The sequence below is a fragment of the Alexandromys fortis genome, unplaced genomic scaffold (assembly GCF_014885135.2).
Source record: "Alexandromys fortis isolate MF-2015 unplaced genomic scaffold, M_Fortis_MF-2015_v1.1 scaffold_69, whole genome shotgun sequence".
NCBI classification, from domain to species: Eukaryota; Metazoa; Chordata; class Mammalia; order Rodentia; family Cricetidae; genus Alexandromys; species Alexandromys fortis.
In genome coordinates this window covers 780,770-799,991 of record NW_026067951.1, presented here as the reverse complement: position 1 = coordinate 799,991, position 19,222 = coordinate 780,770, and the positions used below count along the sequence as shown (strand labels likewise).

At 41.2% G+C, this 19,222-nt stretch overlaps 2 protein-coding genes across 4 annotated transcripts in view; one reads left to right on the top strand and one right to left on the bottom strand.

Moving 5' to 3' along the window:
- Positions 1-1,742: 1,742 nt before the first annotated feature.
- On the top strand, positions 1,743-5,659 carry Rpp38 (ribonuclease P/MRP subunit p38). Its single transcript, XM_050150560.1, has 2 exons — positions 1,743-1,939; positions 4,733-5,659. Exon 2 carries the CDS (start codon positions 4,743-4,745, stop codon positions 5,583-5,585), a length of 843 nt encoding a protein of 280 aa, XP_050006517.1. The 5' UTR covers positions 1,743-1,939; positions 4,733-4,742; the 3' UTR covers positions 5,586-5,659.
- Positions 5,660-5,769: 110 nt separating this feature from the next.
- Nmt2 (N-myristoyltransferase 2) overlaps positions 5,770-19,222 on the bottom strand; it is a 44,265-nt gene continuing 30,812 nt past the window's right edge. For all 3 annotated transcript variants that reach the window (XM_050150537.1, XM_050150538.1, XM_050150539.1), the window contains 5 exons: positions 18,693-18,801; positions 12,038-12,208; positions 9,513-9,680; positions 9,085-9,222; positions 5,770-8,626 (listed from right to left, as the gene is read on the bottom strand). In XM_050150537.1, the coding sequence (XP_050006494.1) occupies positions 8,606-8,626; positions 9,085-9,222; positions 9,513-9,680; positions 12,038-12,208; positions 18,693-18,801 (607 nt within the window). In that variant the 3' untranslated portion in view covers positions 5,770-8,605. The remainder of the gene's footprint in view (positions 8,627-9,084; positions 9,223-9,512; positions 9,681-12,037; positions 12,209-18,692; positions 18,802-19,222) is intronic.

Genomic DNA, 19,222 nt, shown 5'->3' with positions numbered 1-19,222 from the left:
TCAACAAAGAAAGACAATAACAGACCAATTTCCCTAATGAAAATAGATTCAAAATTTTTTCAATAAAATACTTTCAAAAACCAAATACATGAAACATCAAAAAGACCATCCGCATGATCAAGTAGTCACTAATGAAGCTTCCAGTATTGGGAATGGGTGACATTTAATTGAAGTGTTGGCCAAAGTGGCCTCATGGGGACTCCTGAAGAAACTAGGCTATCGTCAAGGTTAATAGATGTTCTCCACAAACTAATGGTAAGGTCCTGTTGCTGAGGACAACACCTACACAACCCAATGAACACAGAGACGTCAAGCTGTTGCCTACCTAGAGCCTTAACCCATACCGACTAGAGATAGTGGTCCTGGAAGGCACTTTGCCCATCACCAAAGGAGAAAGGTTAACATCAACCCAGCTGCTAATCCATCCCCCCCACACCACCCCCACCCCACCCGTCTACAGTGATGGCCTGGCTGCAAGCTGCACTGGCTCAATTGTGACACAAAGCTCGTGAGAGTAACCACCCAATACCTGACTGGATTAACTGGATTACTGGATGTAAGCCATACCTGCCACTGCTTAGGTGGCCAAGAACCAGAGTCTAGATAAGCTGGGGACCTAGGGGAAACCAAATACTGATTCTGCAAAAGGAGCATAGCAATAAAATGTTTCCCAGTGACTTTCTGCTATACTCGTACGTAGAACAGCTCCTTCCTCAGCCTTCATCAGAGAAGCTTCCCCCTGCAGCCAATGGGAACAAATACTGAGGCCCACAGCTGAACAATGTGAAGCCGAAGTCCCGCGTGAATGGGCACAGTTGACACTGGCACCACCGCGAATCTCACTCACGGGAACGTCACTGCCTTCCTCTGGCTGGAGTACAGATATTGACAAGTGGGTGACCTGCAGCAAACTCAACATGTGCAGAAAGTACTGGCTGCAGCTTCTTCCACCAGGACTATGCTGACCAGAGCCTGTACAGAGACCCCCTCCTAAGATCAGCCAACCTACTTCCTAGTTCATGCTGTGTATGATCACAACTACAATTGTATCCAGAGCCTGACATATTGTTTTCTACTTGTTTATGGCCACATGAGTTGAAGGTTTCGTTGTACAGAGGGGATCAAATATATACCGTAGATCTGAGGTGAAACACATGGCATATGTAACAGATGTCCACCTCAAATGCTGCCTCTGGGGATACAAGGTGGTCCATTTACTCTTTAAAAAGTTTATATTTCCTTATGTGCTAATACTGAGTTAGCGCCTAAGCCAGCGATTTCACTCCTAGAAAGTTTGTAGTGAATGGACTATGCCTTATTAGATGGAAGTGGGTCTTTGAGGACCAGGGTAGGAGACTATGATTTTAAAGAGACATGCTGGGCTGTCAAGATGACATAAATCGTAATTCATTCAACCCTACAACCCCTGTTTATTTAATTTTCGTGGCGCGGGGACATGTGCAGAGAATGGATGGCTAAAAGGGCTGGAACTTTGTGATCCTAGAACGAAAAAAGATAGCGGGCCAGAATTCCAAGGCTAAAGCAACTGGGCTAAACCAGAAAGACAGGATCCAAGAACTGGTTGGTTCACCATCTTTAAACAAGCATCTGGAGCGAGAGCGGCTGGTTACTACAGCAACCACAGACTCTCGCGAGACAGATTAAAAGCCTGCGCAGTACTGCTCCGGAGCTTTGTTCCGCGCTTAGGGATTCCTCCCACCCCCACCTCCAGCCCCACCCCCACCCGGACCGACCTGTCGCCAGCTGCAGTTTAAGTACCTTACTGGGTGTGACGTCATGCCGAGGGCCGGCAGCCAGGGATAGCCTTCTGCGCAGGCGCAGCGCAGGCGCACGTGGCGGCACTAGAGCCTTCAGTGACGGCGGAGTCGCAGCAAGGAATCCGTCTGTCACGTGGTCTCCGCAGGGAGCTTCTGCAAAGGTGGGCACGCGCCCGTGGTCCGAGTCCCAGCCCGTGGGCACCCCGGTCACCGCGGGGCGGGGCGGGGCGGGTGGGAAAGGGGCTGCACCCGCTTCTGCGGCCACTCAGCTCCAGGTCTCCCCGCGGCCCTTTCCGACTGTTCTCAGGGTTCACCCCGTGAGGGGGCGTTCCTTCGTGTGGTGTAACGTGGGTGTCCCTGAGTCTCCCGAGACCACGGGAGCTTCTGTGCTGCTGACAGCCTTTCCAAGGGTCCCTTCCCAAAGTCAGCGTCTTTCTGCGACGCCTTTCTAATCGCGCTAAACACTGCAAGACTCTAGAGCCCACCATCTTGTCTTTATCCTGTAACTCCAAGTCCAGCACCTCTGTCCCAGCGACACTAAACTTGTATTAATACTCTTCTGGGATTCACCGCTGCCCACTTCCTACTTCGTTTGGAAGCAATTCTTAGATAGCATTCCCTTCCTCCAGAAAGCCTTTTCCTGACCCTAAGGAAAAGGGCTTTCCTGCCTTCTCACTACTCTGGTTTTAAAGTGAGCCAGCCGCTCTTATTACCCGCAGAGGCTTTTGCTTTGCTTAAAGCCTAATGGCTTCGGGCATCAAAGATAATCCTTAAGAATTTGATGAAGAAGCGATGTGGTGGTATGAGTAGTATCCTAGGCAGAGTATACGCGAATACGCACATGAGAAACCAGAAGCTTCATTAAATAGGCCGAGTCCTTAATATGCGTGGTGGGTGAAAGGAGAAAAGCTTATGAGAAATGGGAGGGTAAAAATGGGAACCCTTGAGTTTGCAGTTGATCCTATAGGCACTAGCAGCTTGCAGACATAGATGACAAGGCACTTGCAAGTCCACCCTGTTTTTCTGTGAAGCTCCGTTCTTATTAGTCAGCATTTTAAAAATTCATATGGTATGGCAGTCACCTTATGCAGACAGCTTTTAAAGCTCCCCTTTCAGGTTCTGTGTATCAGAGAAGTGATCCCAATCTTGCTGCCCCTTGGTTGCAGCACATCTAAGTGTGAATGTCCCTCTTACAACAATGGATGGTTTAGTCAGATACAGTAACTGATTTGCAGTTTGGTAAAAACTGTAGCCGGGCGGTGGTAATCCCAGCACTAAGGAGGCAGAGGCTTGCGGATCTTTGTGGGTTCAAGGTCTACAAGAGCTAGTTCCAGGACAGGCTCCAAAGCTACAGAGAAACCCTGTCTCGAAAAACATAACCAAAAAAAAAAAAAAGAAAAAAGCTGTAGTGGGGCCGTTATCTTTCCAGTTCCTGGCAGTCACCTCACTAGATTTGGATGACTTTTTGTTTTTCAATCTGAGTTTGTGGGGAGCAGAGCTAATAAGGAATTGACTAGGAGAGTGCAGTGCAGTATGGGGAAGGAAAAAGTATTAATACCAGTGGGTAGCACTGATGGGACCAAGGCTGCAGGTCTCATTGGAATGAAGGTGATTAGAAGAATCAGGATGGGGAATGAGTCTGCAGTACCATTTCTTAGGGCTGTAGTTTGGAAAGGCAACCCAATTCACCTGGGCATCTTCTTACCAGCCCCCATGGCTTGGGAGCACTCCCAGGTCAGTAGCTCTAGGGTGAGAATAAGCCACCCTTACCTTCTTAAAAGCTACCTGTTATTTCTGAGATGGAGCCGTGACTCAAAGAAGTCTTCAGAAAAACTAATTCTCAGTTTGGACTGTGAGTCTGCTTCCTAACCCACCCACACACTGGGGAACCCTACACATGGGTTAGGGAATTGGGTTGTGGAAAGTGCCCTGAATTAGAAGACCCTTAATCAGAGGGGACTTCCTTAAAGTTTGTCAACTGGGTCTTTACAGCCCCCAGATGAACTCTAGGAATAAGGAAAACTGAGAAGGAAGTATGCAGTTGCCTTTGGGAAAGGGAAACTGAATCTAAATGAATGAATGCTCAACTAGAGAGTGATTGAGAACATCCTAACTAACTCTAAGGTTAATACCATAGTCTCTAGATTATGAATAGGCCAGTGGCTTTTAATATGCTTTCGGAAGGAGCCTAGCCCTTTATTTCTCCCTAATGGATTAATCTTTATTTCATCACAAATTTTTTTTTTTTTAGTTTTCATGAAATTGCCTGCCAAAGCAGTAGTCATGTGATCATGTAAAGGGAAAAATGTGCCAGTATATCCCAATTGTTTTAGGAAGGAACCTGGGAGATCACGGGAGGAAGGAGACTTAACAAAGTATAGAAGTTTTAGCCATGGAAATAGGTTAATTATTACTTTCAGAAATTAAAGGGTATAAGCTGTGTGGGCAGACACAGGGTCTTGTTGCCCACCAGCAGCTGTGCCTAGAACACCATCTGCCCAATGGAGAAGCTCAGTGAATATATGCTGATAAATGAATAAATGAGGGGCCCTTGAGATGATTCAAAGAATAAAGGCCTGTGACCAGAGTTCTGTGACTTACAGGGTAGAAGGAGAACCTCTGACCCCCACTTGTGCTCTATGTGATCCACAAACCTATTCAATGTTACTAATTTTTTAAAAATAAATGAGTGGAAGGCACCAGCTAGAGTTTAGAAGAAGCTAACAAATTAACATCAGCCATTCACACATTGCCTGATATGAAAAAATAGGGGAAATTAAAATTAGTTCATTTTACCATAAAAGTTATGTTTCTGGTTACCTCGTTGGGCCTTAGACTTGCTATTACAGTATATCAATCTGGAATAAAAAAACGAGACTGGAGAATAGAACCAAAATACTCTCAGAACCTGCCTTGCTAACATGAGAATCTCATCATCTTGCTTCTTTCTGAAGGGTTTTCAAGATGGCCGCAGCCCCTCAAGCACCAAAGAGGGGATCTATTCGGAAGACTAGACCTCTGGTTGTAAAGACATCACTGAACAACCCATATGTCATTTCCTGGAGCACCTTGGAGAGAGAGGACATACACTTTATATTACAGACCCTCGAAGACAAGTTTAAATCAATTGGATTTCAGAAAATTGAAGATAAGAAGCGGAAGAAAACACCTTTTGTAGAAAAGCAAAGATGTACCCCAGATGTTGAGATTAGTAAGCATCTGAAGGAGGAGCACGATGGGAATCTACAGGTGTCAGGGTGGACACCGGCCCATGTCAGAAAACAGCTGGTCATTGGTGTTAATGAAGTCACCAGAGCTCTGGAGAGGAATGAACTGCTGCTGGTTCTAGTGTGCAAGTCAGTCAAGCCTGCCATCATCACCTCACACATGATTCAGCTGAGTATAAGCAGAACCGTTCCTGCTTGTCAGGTTCCTCAGCTCAGCGAGAGAATTGCTCCTGTCATTGGCTTAAAATGTGTGCTAGCCTTGGGCTTCAGAAAGAACACCATGGACTTTGCTGAGGAAGTAAGAGCCATCATTCCCAGGGTGCCCAGCTTACATGTGCCATGGCTTCAAGACAGAACCCAAGATCCTAAAGACAACTTAGAGATTGAATTGTTGGAAAGCCAGGACAAAGAGATTTTGGACACTTCATTTGATGACCTTACAAAACTTAGTAAGAGAAAGATTGCTGAAGGTGGGCAGGACTCAGCTGTAATACTACAACCCCTTAAAATAAAGAAACTCATTCCCAACCCTAATAAGATAAGGAAACCACCCAAAAGTAAAAAATCCATTTCAAAGTAGTTTGTATGAACTTATTTCATTTAAAGAATATGGTCTAAATAAGGTTTATAACAAATAAAGTATGTTTACATATATTCTTAGGATCCTGCATGGAGTTGTTCTTTCAGATATGGCAAGTTTTTCTAGGTGGAACAGGTACACTGAAATAAAACCATGAAGTACAGAAAACACTCAAAAACGATGATTAACAAAACCAAAGTTTATTGAGACTAATGTCCATGCGTGTATAAATTCACTGCTTTAAAGGCTGGTACAATGCTTGCTTGCAAGAACATCAGTTTCCTACAGCACTTAACATTTCTCTACCAAACTTGGAAAATGGGCCACAGACATGGTCTAATAAGGTGGGTGGAACAACTGGAGAAGGTGCTCAGTTGTAAGGGAGAGACACTAAATGCTAAGCAGTACACTGTCTTCAAAAGCGGCATACCATTTTTACTTGTGGTAATTTGGCTTTCTTTGTAGGTAAGCATTGACACAAGCTTGGAGAAAGACTTGATTGATACAGGGGGGGAAAGCCTGATAAGGTTATTTCAATAAGAATTCCCTCCCTGCATATCATTAATTTCCTTGCAATACTTAACATCTATCAAAATACATTGGGGGTATAGCTCTGTGATAGAACATGTACTTAGCACACATAATCCCTGGCTTGATCCCCAGCACCGAAACAAAAAAAGTAAAACTAACAACAAAAATTAACTACAGTAGTAACTTAGGTGAAATGTGGCAAGAGGAGAGATTCAATGGGTCTTCCGGCTAGGAAACGAAGCTGCCAGTGCTTTGGATAGGAACTGACTATGTGTTTTGAAAATCATTCCAGGAGGAACTAAATGGGATATTAAAACTTTTACCTCAAGTTCTGGTTGAACTCATGGGCTGTGCCACCTTTGTTCTATCTGACAAATTTCCATTTTTTGAAGAACCTTATAATAAATTTTGGCTATAAAGACAGGGCAACTTAAACACAACTCTGAAGACTTTGCATTTGTATCTGGTTTTAACAGCTATTTTTATATCCGAGCAATTGCACTGGTTACTGATTTGTAAAATACCGATCATGTGCTTAAATTATGACTATACCAATGTTAACTATTAGTGTATTTAAAGGCGATGAGTTCTTTAACAACTGCAATGTGCAGTAAACCTCTAAAGGGATGGTTTAAAAGTTTCCTCATGAGGTAAATAAGCCCATGAAAAAAAATTCCTGACTGGCATTTCTAACTGAAAACTCAATCTGTTTAAGATAAAAAAGGAGTGAAACAATTTCCAAAGAGCTGTAAATCCAGATTCACTAAACTCACTTACCTAATACTGTCTTTCTAAACAGTATTCCAATGAATAGGTAGTTTAATTTTCTGAAGATGTTCTGTTAAAAATGTGACAGTTGGGCATGGACCATATGAAATAAAAAATCTGTCATGTGTCTTTAGGGACAGACAGTACTGGTCCCACTTCTGCACCACTTGGGAGGCCCAGGTACTCCCTCTAGTGGTGCTATCAGGTCTGGCACAATTCGTGGCCTACTTAGGACCTCAGTCCATAAATACGCTAAGAGGCCAGCCAGACAGCAACTATTTTAACTTTGCAGGCAATACAATCCAGTCTATTACAACTACTTAATTTCCCTTCGTAGCATGAGGCAGCCATAGATAGGTCATAAATGAAGATGTGGCTGTATTCTGATAAAACTTGAATTTCCTAAGATTTGCATGCTACAAAAATGTCATTTTTTTTGGCCATTTCCCCTAATCATTAAAAAAAAAAAAATAACGACCATTCTCAACTTGTTAGCTGTAGAGAACAGCCAACAGGTAAGACTCAACCTAAAAGTAACATTTGGTGAGTCCTTTCTAGTAGGGAAGGAAATGCCATATTGTCTGAAGTAGTGTTCTGGACTGGGGCGGAGGCACTGTAGTAAAGGCAGGAAGAAGTATCTACTTTGCGGCATCTGACTCAAAGGCCAGTCTATACAGTGGCCTTATTTAGTATTTTACTTTCCCTTGGATTAGTGGCAGCATATACACACATATGTACACTGTGAAACTTGTTTTTCAAATTCTAGGTAAAAACAACATCAGTAACAAAATTATGAATACGTATTTACAAGTAAGACATTTTCCATTAGCATGACAATTTTCATGATAAATTAAAGTCAGCATAAAGGAACATGTGCAATTTTGCATAATAAAAACATTCAAACCATCTGTGTGCTGACAGCACTACTATACTCCTGGGCATTTAATCTGACCTTAGAGCTTTTACTTCCTTTCCCTCACACATCCTTGACACTGCTGAGTAATGAGATTGCAAGCAGTCTCAAGGTTTGGTCAGTCGGTGTGTACTCTTTAGTGAGCATGCTGAACATTTGCCCAAATTTTGCTTTTGAAACAATCCACTGACCTGCCGAAGAGCAAAGGACAGACCTGCATATTTACTGATTTGGCTACTATGCTTATGGGATAGACCTGTTATGTTTGCTGATTTGGCTACTACGCTTCTTATGGAATAATAAATGTGCTAAGTCACTGGTACATTTTCATATTGCTCCATACGTAATTATCTACCACATGTCAATTCTATAAACATTCCCAGTAGCATTATGTAAGGTGATACACATATGGATCCTTGTTCTGTTATACAAGTATATCACCACTTAATAAACAGAAAAGCAGCAGTGACTCTCCTAACAGCAAAGGTTTTCTTAACATGATGCCACCACTTCTGTTTGGTTCACAGAGAAACAATCCGACTTCTAGAGTGGAAGAACAACATCCTCTCTTTACCAGGAGAACTCTGTGGACACCTTCATCCCTCCCACACATCAGTCAACAGCAGAGATTGGCTCTCAACATCCTAACTAGGTATGTGTACTATTGGCCATCTGTTCTGATTGTTAGCAACTACTTCAATTTCACTCAACTTGTGCTTTTATTCTTCTTTGGAATGGCAGTTCCAGGATTCACTAAATCGAGTATTAACAAATGAGAATGTCAGCCTTCTAGAAGTAACAAAACCACCTATTGTAGAACAAGTCCAACCTATAGAAAGAAAAAAAAATGGGATTAGACCAAATGGAAGAGGAAATTGAGTTATAATAGAGCACACAATATCTGTGTTTTTAAAAGTTCCCTTGGGCCATGATGCTGGCTATGAAGGTAAAGGCACTTGCCACACAAGCCTGATGACCTTGGTTCAGTCCTTGGAGCCCTGGTAGAGGGCAAGTACCGACTGACTTCTCATAGCTGTCCTCTGACCTCCATATATGCTGTACCACATATGTACCCACATATTATATATACATACACACAGAAAAAAAACACCTCTAACAACAGAAAACATACAAAGTCCCCTTCCTCCTATAGTAGTAGAGGACTGAGTTAACTGATTGTAATTGATTCCATTTACAATCAATATCTATCACACACACACAGAAATAGTTAAAGCCCCTTTATCCTGAAGGAAGCTGGTATGGAACTGTCATAACAAGCTTACTCACCTTTTCTGAGTCTGTCCCTGGACACCTCCAGTTGTACAAATAATACTGTAAGTTGCCATCTCCTATACCAAACTTGAGTTTTTCCAAGAAGGTTTTATTTTCCATCAAATCTAGTGCATTGAATACATCAAATCCTTTCTGCCAATATAAAAAGTTTAAAATACCAATGGCTTAATGTATTTTGTGTATATATTCCTGTATAAAATCATTTCCTCTACAATAACTTAAATATGCACTTAAAAGGCTAAGTTATAATATAAAGCCAAAGACTAAGAACCATCTTAGAAGATTGTATTATAAAGACAACTGGGGAAGGGGACCAGACAGGTGGCTTCATGGTCAAGAGCTACATTGCTCTTGCAGAGGACCTTTCTGTTAAGTTGACTTGCTTAAGGAGAGCCCTGTAGTACAAAAGCAACAACACTCACCAACTTGGCTATAATGAGCGCATCATTCATGAGGTCCAGCAGGGGTGTCTCTGTGTGAATGTTGTAGAAGGAATAGGCAGCCTTGAGGCTCTTGTGAGCGGGATGGTGCATAACCGTGGAGGGGAGCGTGTAAAAGCTCAGGAAATCAGTCAGCTTCCCACTAGGGCTCTGAAGGACAAAGGTAAGCAACAGCAAGTGAGTGCTTCCTTGAACAAGCATTCAGCTGATGCTGACCTATGACTTACACCCAACTTTCTGTCTAAATGAGCAACAACTGAGATTTTCTTTTCTATAACCCAGTTTAAGTCCTTTATACTAAGTAAAGACCAATAAGTGGACTGCAGTTTAGTCAAAGTGTTAGTGGGAAATATTCAGACTCTTCCAAAGCAGGTCCTAATGGAAAGTTACTCCAGGCCGACTGATGAGTCAATGCTCACACTGACAAGGACAGTCACAGGAGCAGATTTGCAGGCTCTAAGCTGAGAACCAAAAGCTGCCTTCCTTACTCATACTGGAGTATATATGGTCTGCTGCCAGAAGGAAACAAAGCTTTATGCCAAGTTAGCCACCCACTGGTGAATAGAACACCATTTTAAAGCACATGGCCACTTAGCCTTGGTATCTAGCACCTTTTCTTAGAAGTGAATCAGATTTGTTAATAACATTTGAGATCTCAGGGTCTAAGCTAAAGTTTTAAAGAAGGATAAAAAAATCATATTCTCTACCATATGGTACCTTATAATCTTTCTGATGACAAAGGTCTTACCCATGAATGTAATTTTAAATACTATCAAATGAAATGTCAGTATTTGAAAGATCTATGTAGCTCAGTAAATCTACATTTTCCAAGAGGCCAATGCATGATGTTGCAAACTTGTATGTAAGTAAGATTCATTTGAAGAACCAGATACAAGTTAGTGGTAGAGAATCTGCTTGGTGTGTATAAAAACTGCTGGGGAGAAGGGGCACACAGAGAAAGAAGAGGACAAAGATGGGGGACAACAGACCAATGAGTTTCAGATCAAGAGAATAGAAAGTTCACTGATAATTTCAGGTCACAGTATTCATAATTATCTTAAAAGAGTTGTGTGTGGTACTGTACATTAGTAATCCCAGGAATCAGGACACTCAGGCAGGAGAATCAGCAATCTAAAGCCAGAGGCTGGATGGCTCAGTGCCTAGGAGCACTGGTTGCTCTACTAGAGGCCCAGGTTCTCTTCCCAGCACCCACATGGAAGCTCACAACCTTCTATAACTCCAGTTCCAGGGGATCTCTTCTGGTTTCCAAAGACACAGACATAATGTAATGCACAGACATGCATATAAGCAAAACACCCATACTCATAACATAAAAAGAATCTAAAAGTCAGCCTGAATTACATAGTGGGCCTGAGTTGGTGACATACTGAGACCCCATCTCACAAGGGAAAAAAACAGCAATTATATGAAGGGTTAAATTACCCACTATTTCAAAATCTTCATTACTTCTTGGGAGATATCTTCTTTGTGTAATTCAATCAAGGTAGTAGTATGTCACAATGAATTGAAAGCAAAACCAAGGAAAGGGCACTCACTTTTAAAAACGTAAAATTGTTCTTTCACTAATCTTTGTGGTTTGAGAAAAATTAGTTTTCATGTATTGATGTTCTTTAGGTAACATGCAATGGCTTTACTATTGTTACATTATTGAGTATGGTAAATAACTATTGACCTAATCCATAGCATAAACTCTTTTGGGTTCTGAGTAATTCTTTAGCGATTAAGTCCTGAGATTGGACAGTTTATGAGGCTCCGAAGACATACAAGTATAAAAAGATTTGTGTACAAAGAGTTTTTAGAAATACAAATTTTGAAACTGTCTGCTCACTTGTTCTTTATAAATGTCTTGTGGATCATTCTCACCATGGGCCAGTCTCTCCTATGATCATAAGTTCTGACAATGCTTGATAGCGCTAAGTAACAGTTCTGTTTACAAGTGATATAAACAAATCCCTAGAATCACTTCTATTGGCCTTCTCCACTATCTTCAAATTGCTTGCCAAAAAATCCCATTTTCTTAGTTCAACTCCACTTCAATCCACCGAGCGAGACATCATCTGAACAACCAATTCCAAGCTTTGGAATCAAGGTTGAAAAAAAGGTGTTAAGTCCCACTAAGGCAACGGTCAGAGAATACAGACGGCTCCTTTTCCTTCCCTTCCTTAAACAAGAGTTAAGGGGCTGAATCTGTGTCAATTAATGGCAGTTCAGATCCAGCCAGCTATACACAACTCCAAATAATATTAAACTCTGGAATATAGCTATCTAGGATGAGGCAAAATGAGAAGAGCAAATGCACAGCAAACAAAGAAAAGCACCCTAATTTCTCTTTAGTAACTAGGGAAAACGCTCAAACCCAGGACTAGAAGCAGTTGTGGTAGGGCTAGCAAAGGCAGTAGTCATGGATGAAGGACCTGGGCATGCTGCAATCCTCCTCAAAGAAGCTTTAACCTGTTCTCAGGACTATTTTATCAGCTTATCTTTACCTCCACCACAAATGTGTCAATGATGTGTTCCCTGGGGAGGAACCAGTGGGCCACTTCCTCTTCATCCATCACAGGAGCTAGATGAAACTGCTTCAAGTAGCTGTTGATCAGTTCTCGGACTGCTTTGATATCTTTTGGTTCCATTGGTCTCAAACCTGAAGTCTTTGTAACCTTGTTAGAAGGTAAATAAAGCAAAGTCAGAAGTGCAATGAAGAGGAGTAAAATAAAATTACTTCGTGCTCAGTGTGACCCACAGGCCTGCAGTACCTATGGGAAATTTTCAGAACTGAAAACTCTTGGCTCCAGACCTGCCTTAGTGAATCAGAACTTGCAGTATACCATGAATCCATTAAAACCCAAAGCTGGGTCTAAATGTTGGACCTATATAATCCCAGCTACTTGAGAGGATAAGGCATAGGAATTAATTGCAAAGTCAAGGCCTGACTGGAATATACAGTGAGTACAAAGCTAGTCTGGGCAACTTATTGAGCATGGATAAAAAGAAAGATGATGAGGGCTAGTGAGATGGTTCACGAGATAAAGAAGCCCACTGCCAACCCTGAGCACAAATTCAACCCCAGGACCCACATGATGAAAGGAGGGAAGCAACTCTTGCAAGCGTCCTTTGAACTCCACCAGTGCACCTGGCAAACGTATGACAGCCTGCACTCTCAACGAAGATAAAGTTGATAAGCAATGTGTGTCTTCTTGTTGCTGTTGTTATTTTGGTTTTTCAAAACAGGGTCTTTCTATGTATCCCTGGCTGTCCTGGAACTTGCTCTGTAGACCAGGCTGGCCTTGAACTTACAGAGATCTGCCAGCCTCCAGGGTACCGGGACTAAAGGAGTGTGCTACCACTGTCCAGGTTGTGTCCTATCTTCGTATCCAAATAAACTAAATGGAACATTACAAAGTGCTATACCAAGAACTTAACAGATATGAATAACAGCATCAAATTTTATGCTTTTTCCACTTGAAGAAATATTGGATAATTTTAAGAAGTAGCACAAATATTGCTAATATACTGTTTTGCTCTCAATTACTTGTGAATATTTCTAAACTAAAAATCCCTAGAGCCTGGGAGAAGACTAGGCAAGTAAAACTACTTGCCATACAAGCCTAACAACCTGGATTTGATCCCCGGAAACCACATTTTTATAAAGGCTAGATATGGTGGTGTGCATCTGTGATCAATACTATAAAGGTATTCTTTGACCTCTACACATGTACCATGCATGCGAATGGATACACATACACACAACTAAATAGGTAAATTAAAAAAAAAACACGCAAAACAATAAAACTCATAGAATTAGAATATTATGATTTCTGAAGGACCCTATTATCTTGGTGGCAGCTATAATCAACTACTACTGAGGGTTAGAGATGTTTCCAAGGCTCTATGACCAACAGTGTTGATTGATTACTGGTAGTATGGGGGAAGGCAAGGAAGCTAGCAATGGATGCTTTACATTTCCAGGCCCAAGGGTTGAGCGTTTACAACAACCTGCTCAAGGATGGAGTACGTACTCTATAAACACATGGAACCTCAACTAAAATACCATTTAATTATCTAAAGTTGGAGAACTAAATCCCTAACACTGAATAAGCAGCTCACACTTATCTTTTTGTGGCTTTCGAAAGCAGAAACATCTAGTCCCAGTAAAGTGCTTGCCTAGTGTGCACAAAACAATGGATTAAATCCTAGTACTGCAAAAAGAAATGTCCAGTTCCACAGGGAAATAAGTAAAATAAATATGTATTTCTGAATGCTAGTTAAAGACCAAAACCATCTAAAATGTATCTATATGCCAAAGTTACCCAAAAACTCTCTTGTGCCGAGTTATGTAGCTCAGTACAGAAGGCTTGAACAGCACATACAAGCGGCACAAAAGAAGACAATATTTTCAGCTAGGATGCTTCATCGATCAGACAATTATGACAGTCTTCAAGAATAACTGGGAAGACCCAAACTGAGGTAAAAATAGGATGCTTTTGTATAACTGAATAAAACACTCAAGTTTTCTGGGGGTTCAATATAAAGCAAAGAAACTTTCCTGGTTAATAGGAGCAAGTTACATTTCCTAAGCAAATTCTGTGTCTGAATTAGATACTTTCTCAGCCTCAACTAGTATCAATTATTTTTTCAACTCCACATAATCTGAAGCTTGTATGTACAATTGTATAAGGAAAAAACTCAGACTCCACTGAAAAACAAAAGTGTTACCTGTCAACATGGTATGAGCTGATTTGGAGATAGTTGGCAGTAATGGTTATGGTTACTTATATGATAAAGAAGGGAGTTTCTAAGTACTAAGATCATCTAGTGCTATTAAAAATATAAAACACCATATGCTTTAATGTGCCCTAGCAAGTGTATCCCTTTTAACAGCAGAAAGCATAGACATGCTGGTTGATTAATCTTACTTTTTAATCTACTTCAAATTATTTTTAAGCCCCTCCCTCCATCTTAATCCTGAACTTCAAATAAAGAAGCACATCAAACAGCAGGGAGACACAGGAAGATATATTTCTTAGGAAAGCCTAGCCTTTGGGAAATGCTAGCCACAATGAGTGCCAGGCCAGCTCTGTTCTTACAAAGCAGACTCCACATGCCAATCTTGGTTTTCCATGTCAGCTTCTATGATAGGGATAATAGCCCGCCATCCTGTGACTGCTCAGGCAAGTGCATGAGATTATAAATGTTCATTCTCTAGTACAATGCTGGCCTGATAAACATTAGTACCTAGGTTCAGAAGTCTATGCCTAAGACACAAAAGCAAGAACTGTAAGAAAAATAGTAACGGTAAAAATGAAACAACCATGGTGTATATTCCAGAAGGTTCCCTTATACTGAGCAATACAAGTGGCTTGACTGTTAGCAGCTGCACCATCTATCTTTAATCAAGAGTCATCAGGGTGATTGCTGTTGGCATCTTTCAATTTTCTATTATCTTTATTTTTATTTCTTTTGCTCTCTCTTCCCTCTTTATTTACCAACTACTACGCTAATCAGTCTATACGGTCAACCTGACACAACCCAGCGTTACCTGGGAAGAAGGAACCTCAACCAAGATCCCAGATCCTGTTGGCTTGTACCTATAACCTGAGGGACTATTTTGATTGATGATTGAGGACCAGCCAACTGTAGGCAGCACCATCCCTGGGGAGGTTGGCCTGGTCTATATAAGAAAGTTAACTGAGCATGAGGCACAGAGTAAGCCAGTAAACAGCATTCCTCTATGAGTCTTGCTTCAACATTCCTGTTTCAAGTTCCTGCCTTGACTTTCCACAATGATGGGCTGTGACCTGGAAGTCTGAGTGAAATAAGCCCTTTCCTTCCAAAGCTGTTTCTGGTCATTTTGTGTTTTGTTTTGTTTTTTAAATCAGCAACAGAATGAAACTAAACTACTCTTCATTCCTCTTTCCTATAACTGAAATAGAAGAAAGATGCTTAGACTTAGAACATGTTAACGAAATCTGCCCGGACCTTGATAACTGTTCTTTTCTGATCTCACGTATATGGTAATAATGGCACAGAGGGACACCTTGCGGGCCTGGGCCATGGCACTCCTACGGGGTGTGTGAGAGCAAGCACCATAAGTCTAACAGAAACCTTTGAAGCTTAAGGATGGGACATCACAGGTCTTACTGTTTTTGGTTTTATAGCCTGAGCTAAATATCAACCTTCCTAAACCTCAATTTTTCATGTGTATGATAGAAATAAGAAGTACTAACTTCTAAAGATGTATGAATAAATTGATTAATGTATGTAAAAGCATATTATAAACCTAAGCTTACTCGGCAAAAAAAGTCAACACTTTGACAACATGGCTGCTACAGAAGGAACACTGCCAACTGTTAGAACCATGCCAAAGTCTGCTTTTAGAACAAAAGCTTGTTTGTGATTCACCACCAATTTACCAAACTTTGTTGTCTGTGACATTAATTTTTATGAAGGCCAAGTTGAGTATTTTTACTAGCCAAAATAAACTTGGGATAGGTAATACAACTGCTTTTCCTTTGTTCCATTTTAGGTAACCTCCATGTGAATATTTTCCTTACATATACACTAGACTGCTTTGTGCCTAATACAGAGTCCTGGGAGACTAATGTGGAGCAGCATTCCTTCCTGGTGAAAAATTAGGCATGGATGCAGTTTTAATTTCAATTCACATAACAAAACAGCACATCAAAGATCTGTAGCTGAGAATGTCTGGACAGTCCACCTTTTAGAGATCATGTCTGGTTTGAACTGTTCCTATTGAACACAGAGAGACCTGTGATTTGCTGCTAACCAATCAAAAGTAGTGACTAGACATCTCTTTTAGGACTTGGCTGCACAGGGTTCTGGTTTTCTTTCTTTCTTTCTTTGGAATGTTTTTTAAATTGTTTTTATTGCACTATACATTTTTCTCTGCTCCCTTCCATCTTCTCCCCTCTCCATGGGAGAGGGTTTTGCTTTTCATCTAATTGGCACAACCCCCCTTCTATAAACAGCTCTTACTGGCTTTGAGATAAGTTGCCAGGCTATGGGTTGCCCTGTGGAGAAGACCCTGTGGCAAGGAGCTGAGAACAGCCTGTGGCAGCTGACAAGCAGAAACGGCTCTGAGCCCACCAAGCAGAAGGTAAATCAGTCCTTTTAACAGCCCTATGAGCCAAAAAGTGGCTCTTTCCCCAGTTAATGTATACACAACTCTGGTCCTGGCTGACTGACACCCAGATGGCCAGAAGCAGAAGATGCAGTTAAGTGGTGGCTTGCTCTTTGAAACACATATGAAAACAAATGTGCATGGTGTTTTTGTTTAGACAGGACATGGTTTTTTTTAATTAATTATTTATGTGTATGGATATTTTGCCTGCATATATATTTGTGCACTATGTGTAAATGGCACCTACAGAGGCCAGAAGTTACAGATGGCCACGAGCTACCATGTGGAGGTCAGTGCTCTTAACTGCTGAGCCATCTCTCCAATCCCAAATCACAGTATTTTTATGTAACCCAAGCTGGACTTCAACTCTTTATTTTCCTGCCTCAGTCTTCTTCTGAGTGCTACGATTATAGGAATGTGTCACAATGACTGGTTTAAACATAACTGTTTAAAAGAAAAGAGAGAGAGAGAGAGAGAGAGAGAGAGAGAGAGAGAGAGAGAGAGAGAGAGAGAGAGTGGTGGGGGGCGGGGGGGCTTACATATTTAAGCTTGGGAGGCAGAGGTGGGCAGATCTCTGTAAGTTNGTTGAGGCTAATAGTCTACAGTGTGAGTTCCAGGACAGCCAGGACTGTTACATAGAGAAACCCTGTCTCTGAAAAACAAACAAACCTATACTGCTTGAAGCTGCTTGGTTTGTGACAATCAGCAAAAGATACATAATGTATCACTCAACTATATTTAAATTTTTTATGCGACAACAATTTTTCATATCATGACTCTAGTAGTTTAAAAAGATGAAGGGAAGGGGGGGCAGCTCAATGGATAAAGTGCTTGCTGAACCTGAGAACTGAAGTTTGGATCCCCAGCACCCATAGGGGTCTGGTGGCCCACTTATAATCTTAGCATTCAGAAAGCAGAGATAGAGAACGCCTAGAGTAAGCTTGTTAGCTAGTCTAACCAAATGTGGGTTCAATGAGAGACCCTACCTCAATAATTAAAATGGGGTGGTAGAGAAAGTCAATCCCTGACTTCACATCAATGTTTACTCCATGGGCACCCACAGACGTTATGAGCACGTCCCACACTACATACACCAAACAAAACGAAACAAGGTAGCTTCCAGGACTGGTGCCTATGCCTGTAACCCCAGACACTAAAGCAGGTGGATTTTAAGATTTTTGAGGACAGTCTAGGCTATATACAGTCACTTCTATACAGCAAGATTCTCTCTAAAAAGTTTTTTAAAAAAAAAAAAAAATCAGGGGGCTGGAGAAATGGCTCAGTGGTTAAGAGCACTGCCTGCTCTTCCAAAGGTCCTGAGTTCAATTCCCGGCAACCACATGGTGGCCCACAACCATCTGTAATGAGATCTGATGCCCTCTTCTGGCCTGCAGGCATACATGCAGACAGAATATTGTATACATAATAAATAAATAAATAAATATTTAAAAAATCAATAAGATAGAAAAAAAATAGATAAACGAATACATTATTTTCACCTCCCAAATCTTTTTTTTGAGACAGGGTTTCTCCATAGCTTTTTTGGTTCCTGTCCTGGAACTAGCCTGGCCTCGAACTCACAGAGATCCGCCTGCCTCTGCCTCCGAGTGCTGGGATTAAAGGCGTGCACCACCACCGCCAGGCCCAAATCTTTTCTTTAAGCTTGGATTCTGAGTTCTATGGGACAAAGTGTAACATGAAGGTGCACTCCTTTAAACCCAGTCCACAGGAGGCAGAGGCAGGGAATCTCTGAGTTTGAGGTCAGCCTGCTCTACAGACCTAGTTCTATAGGACAGTCAGGACTTCAAAAAGAAACCCTGTCTCAAAAACATTCAAACAAAAACATTAACAATTGAAAAAAAAAAAAGACTTTTCTCCCTCATTAAGTGGCAACGCTCAAAAATTATGGCATTCTCCTTTCCCAGCTATAAGCACAGCTTCAGTCTGACGTCAAAAGCGTCAATGGTTACAAACTTAGAAAGTAGCACATGCCTCTTACTTACATCCGGAAGTCGGTAAAGCTTCATTGTTCTCTGTAAGGTCATGTTTCTACTCAAGTGAGAAAATTTCACTTCCACCAGTTTCCTGGGGTTTAGGGATCGATGCCAATACCTGGAAGACAATGGAGGTTTTACTCTGTCTTAGCTGTTCTAGAAGCATCTATTTAACACTTACGTTGTACCACGTGCACTGATGGCGCTGGCCATTTTATATGTATTAATTTGTCTGAAGATATAAAAAAAAAAAACCCAAGCATAAAACTGGACTTGCTGCTAGTTATGTTCCTTTGGAGTTTGTGGTCTTTCATATCTTCCCCTAAATAAGAATATTGCACATTTTATATTTTGTATTTTATTTAATAAAAGATGTATGTAAATTTTAAGGAGCCTCGTGATTTTATGAGGCAAACCAAACAAGAAATTTAAGATCATGAAAATATTCCTGCAAAATAAACCGTTCCTATTAGTAGATACCATCAAAGAAAACTAATTCTGAGGAAATCCTTCAATTTGATTTCAGTTTTGGTATATAA

Coding starts and splice junctions, on each gene's coding strand:
- Rpp38 (XM_050150560.1), top strand. CDS start 4,743: ATGGCCGCAGCCCCTCAAGCACCAAAGAGGGGATCTATTCGGAAGACT.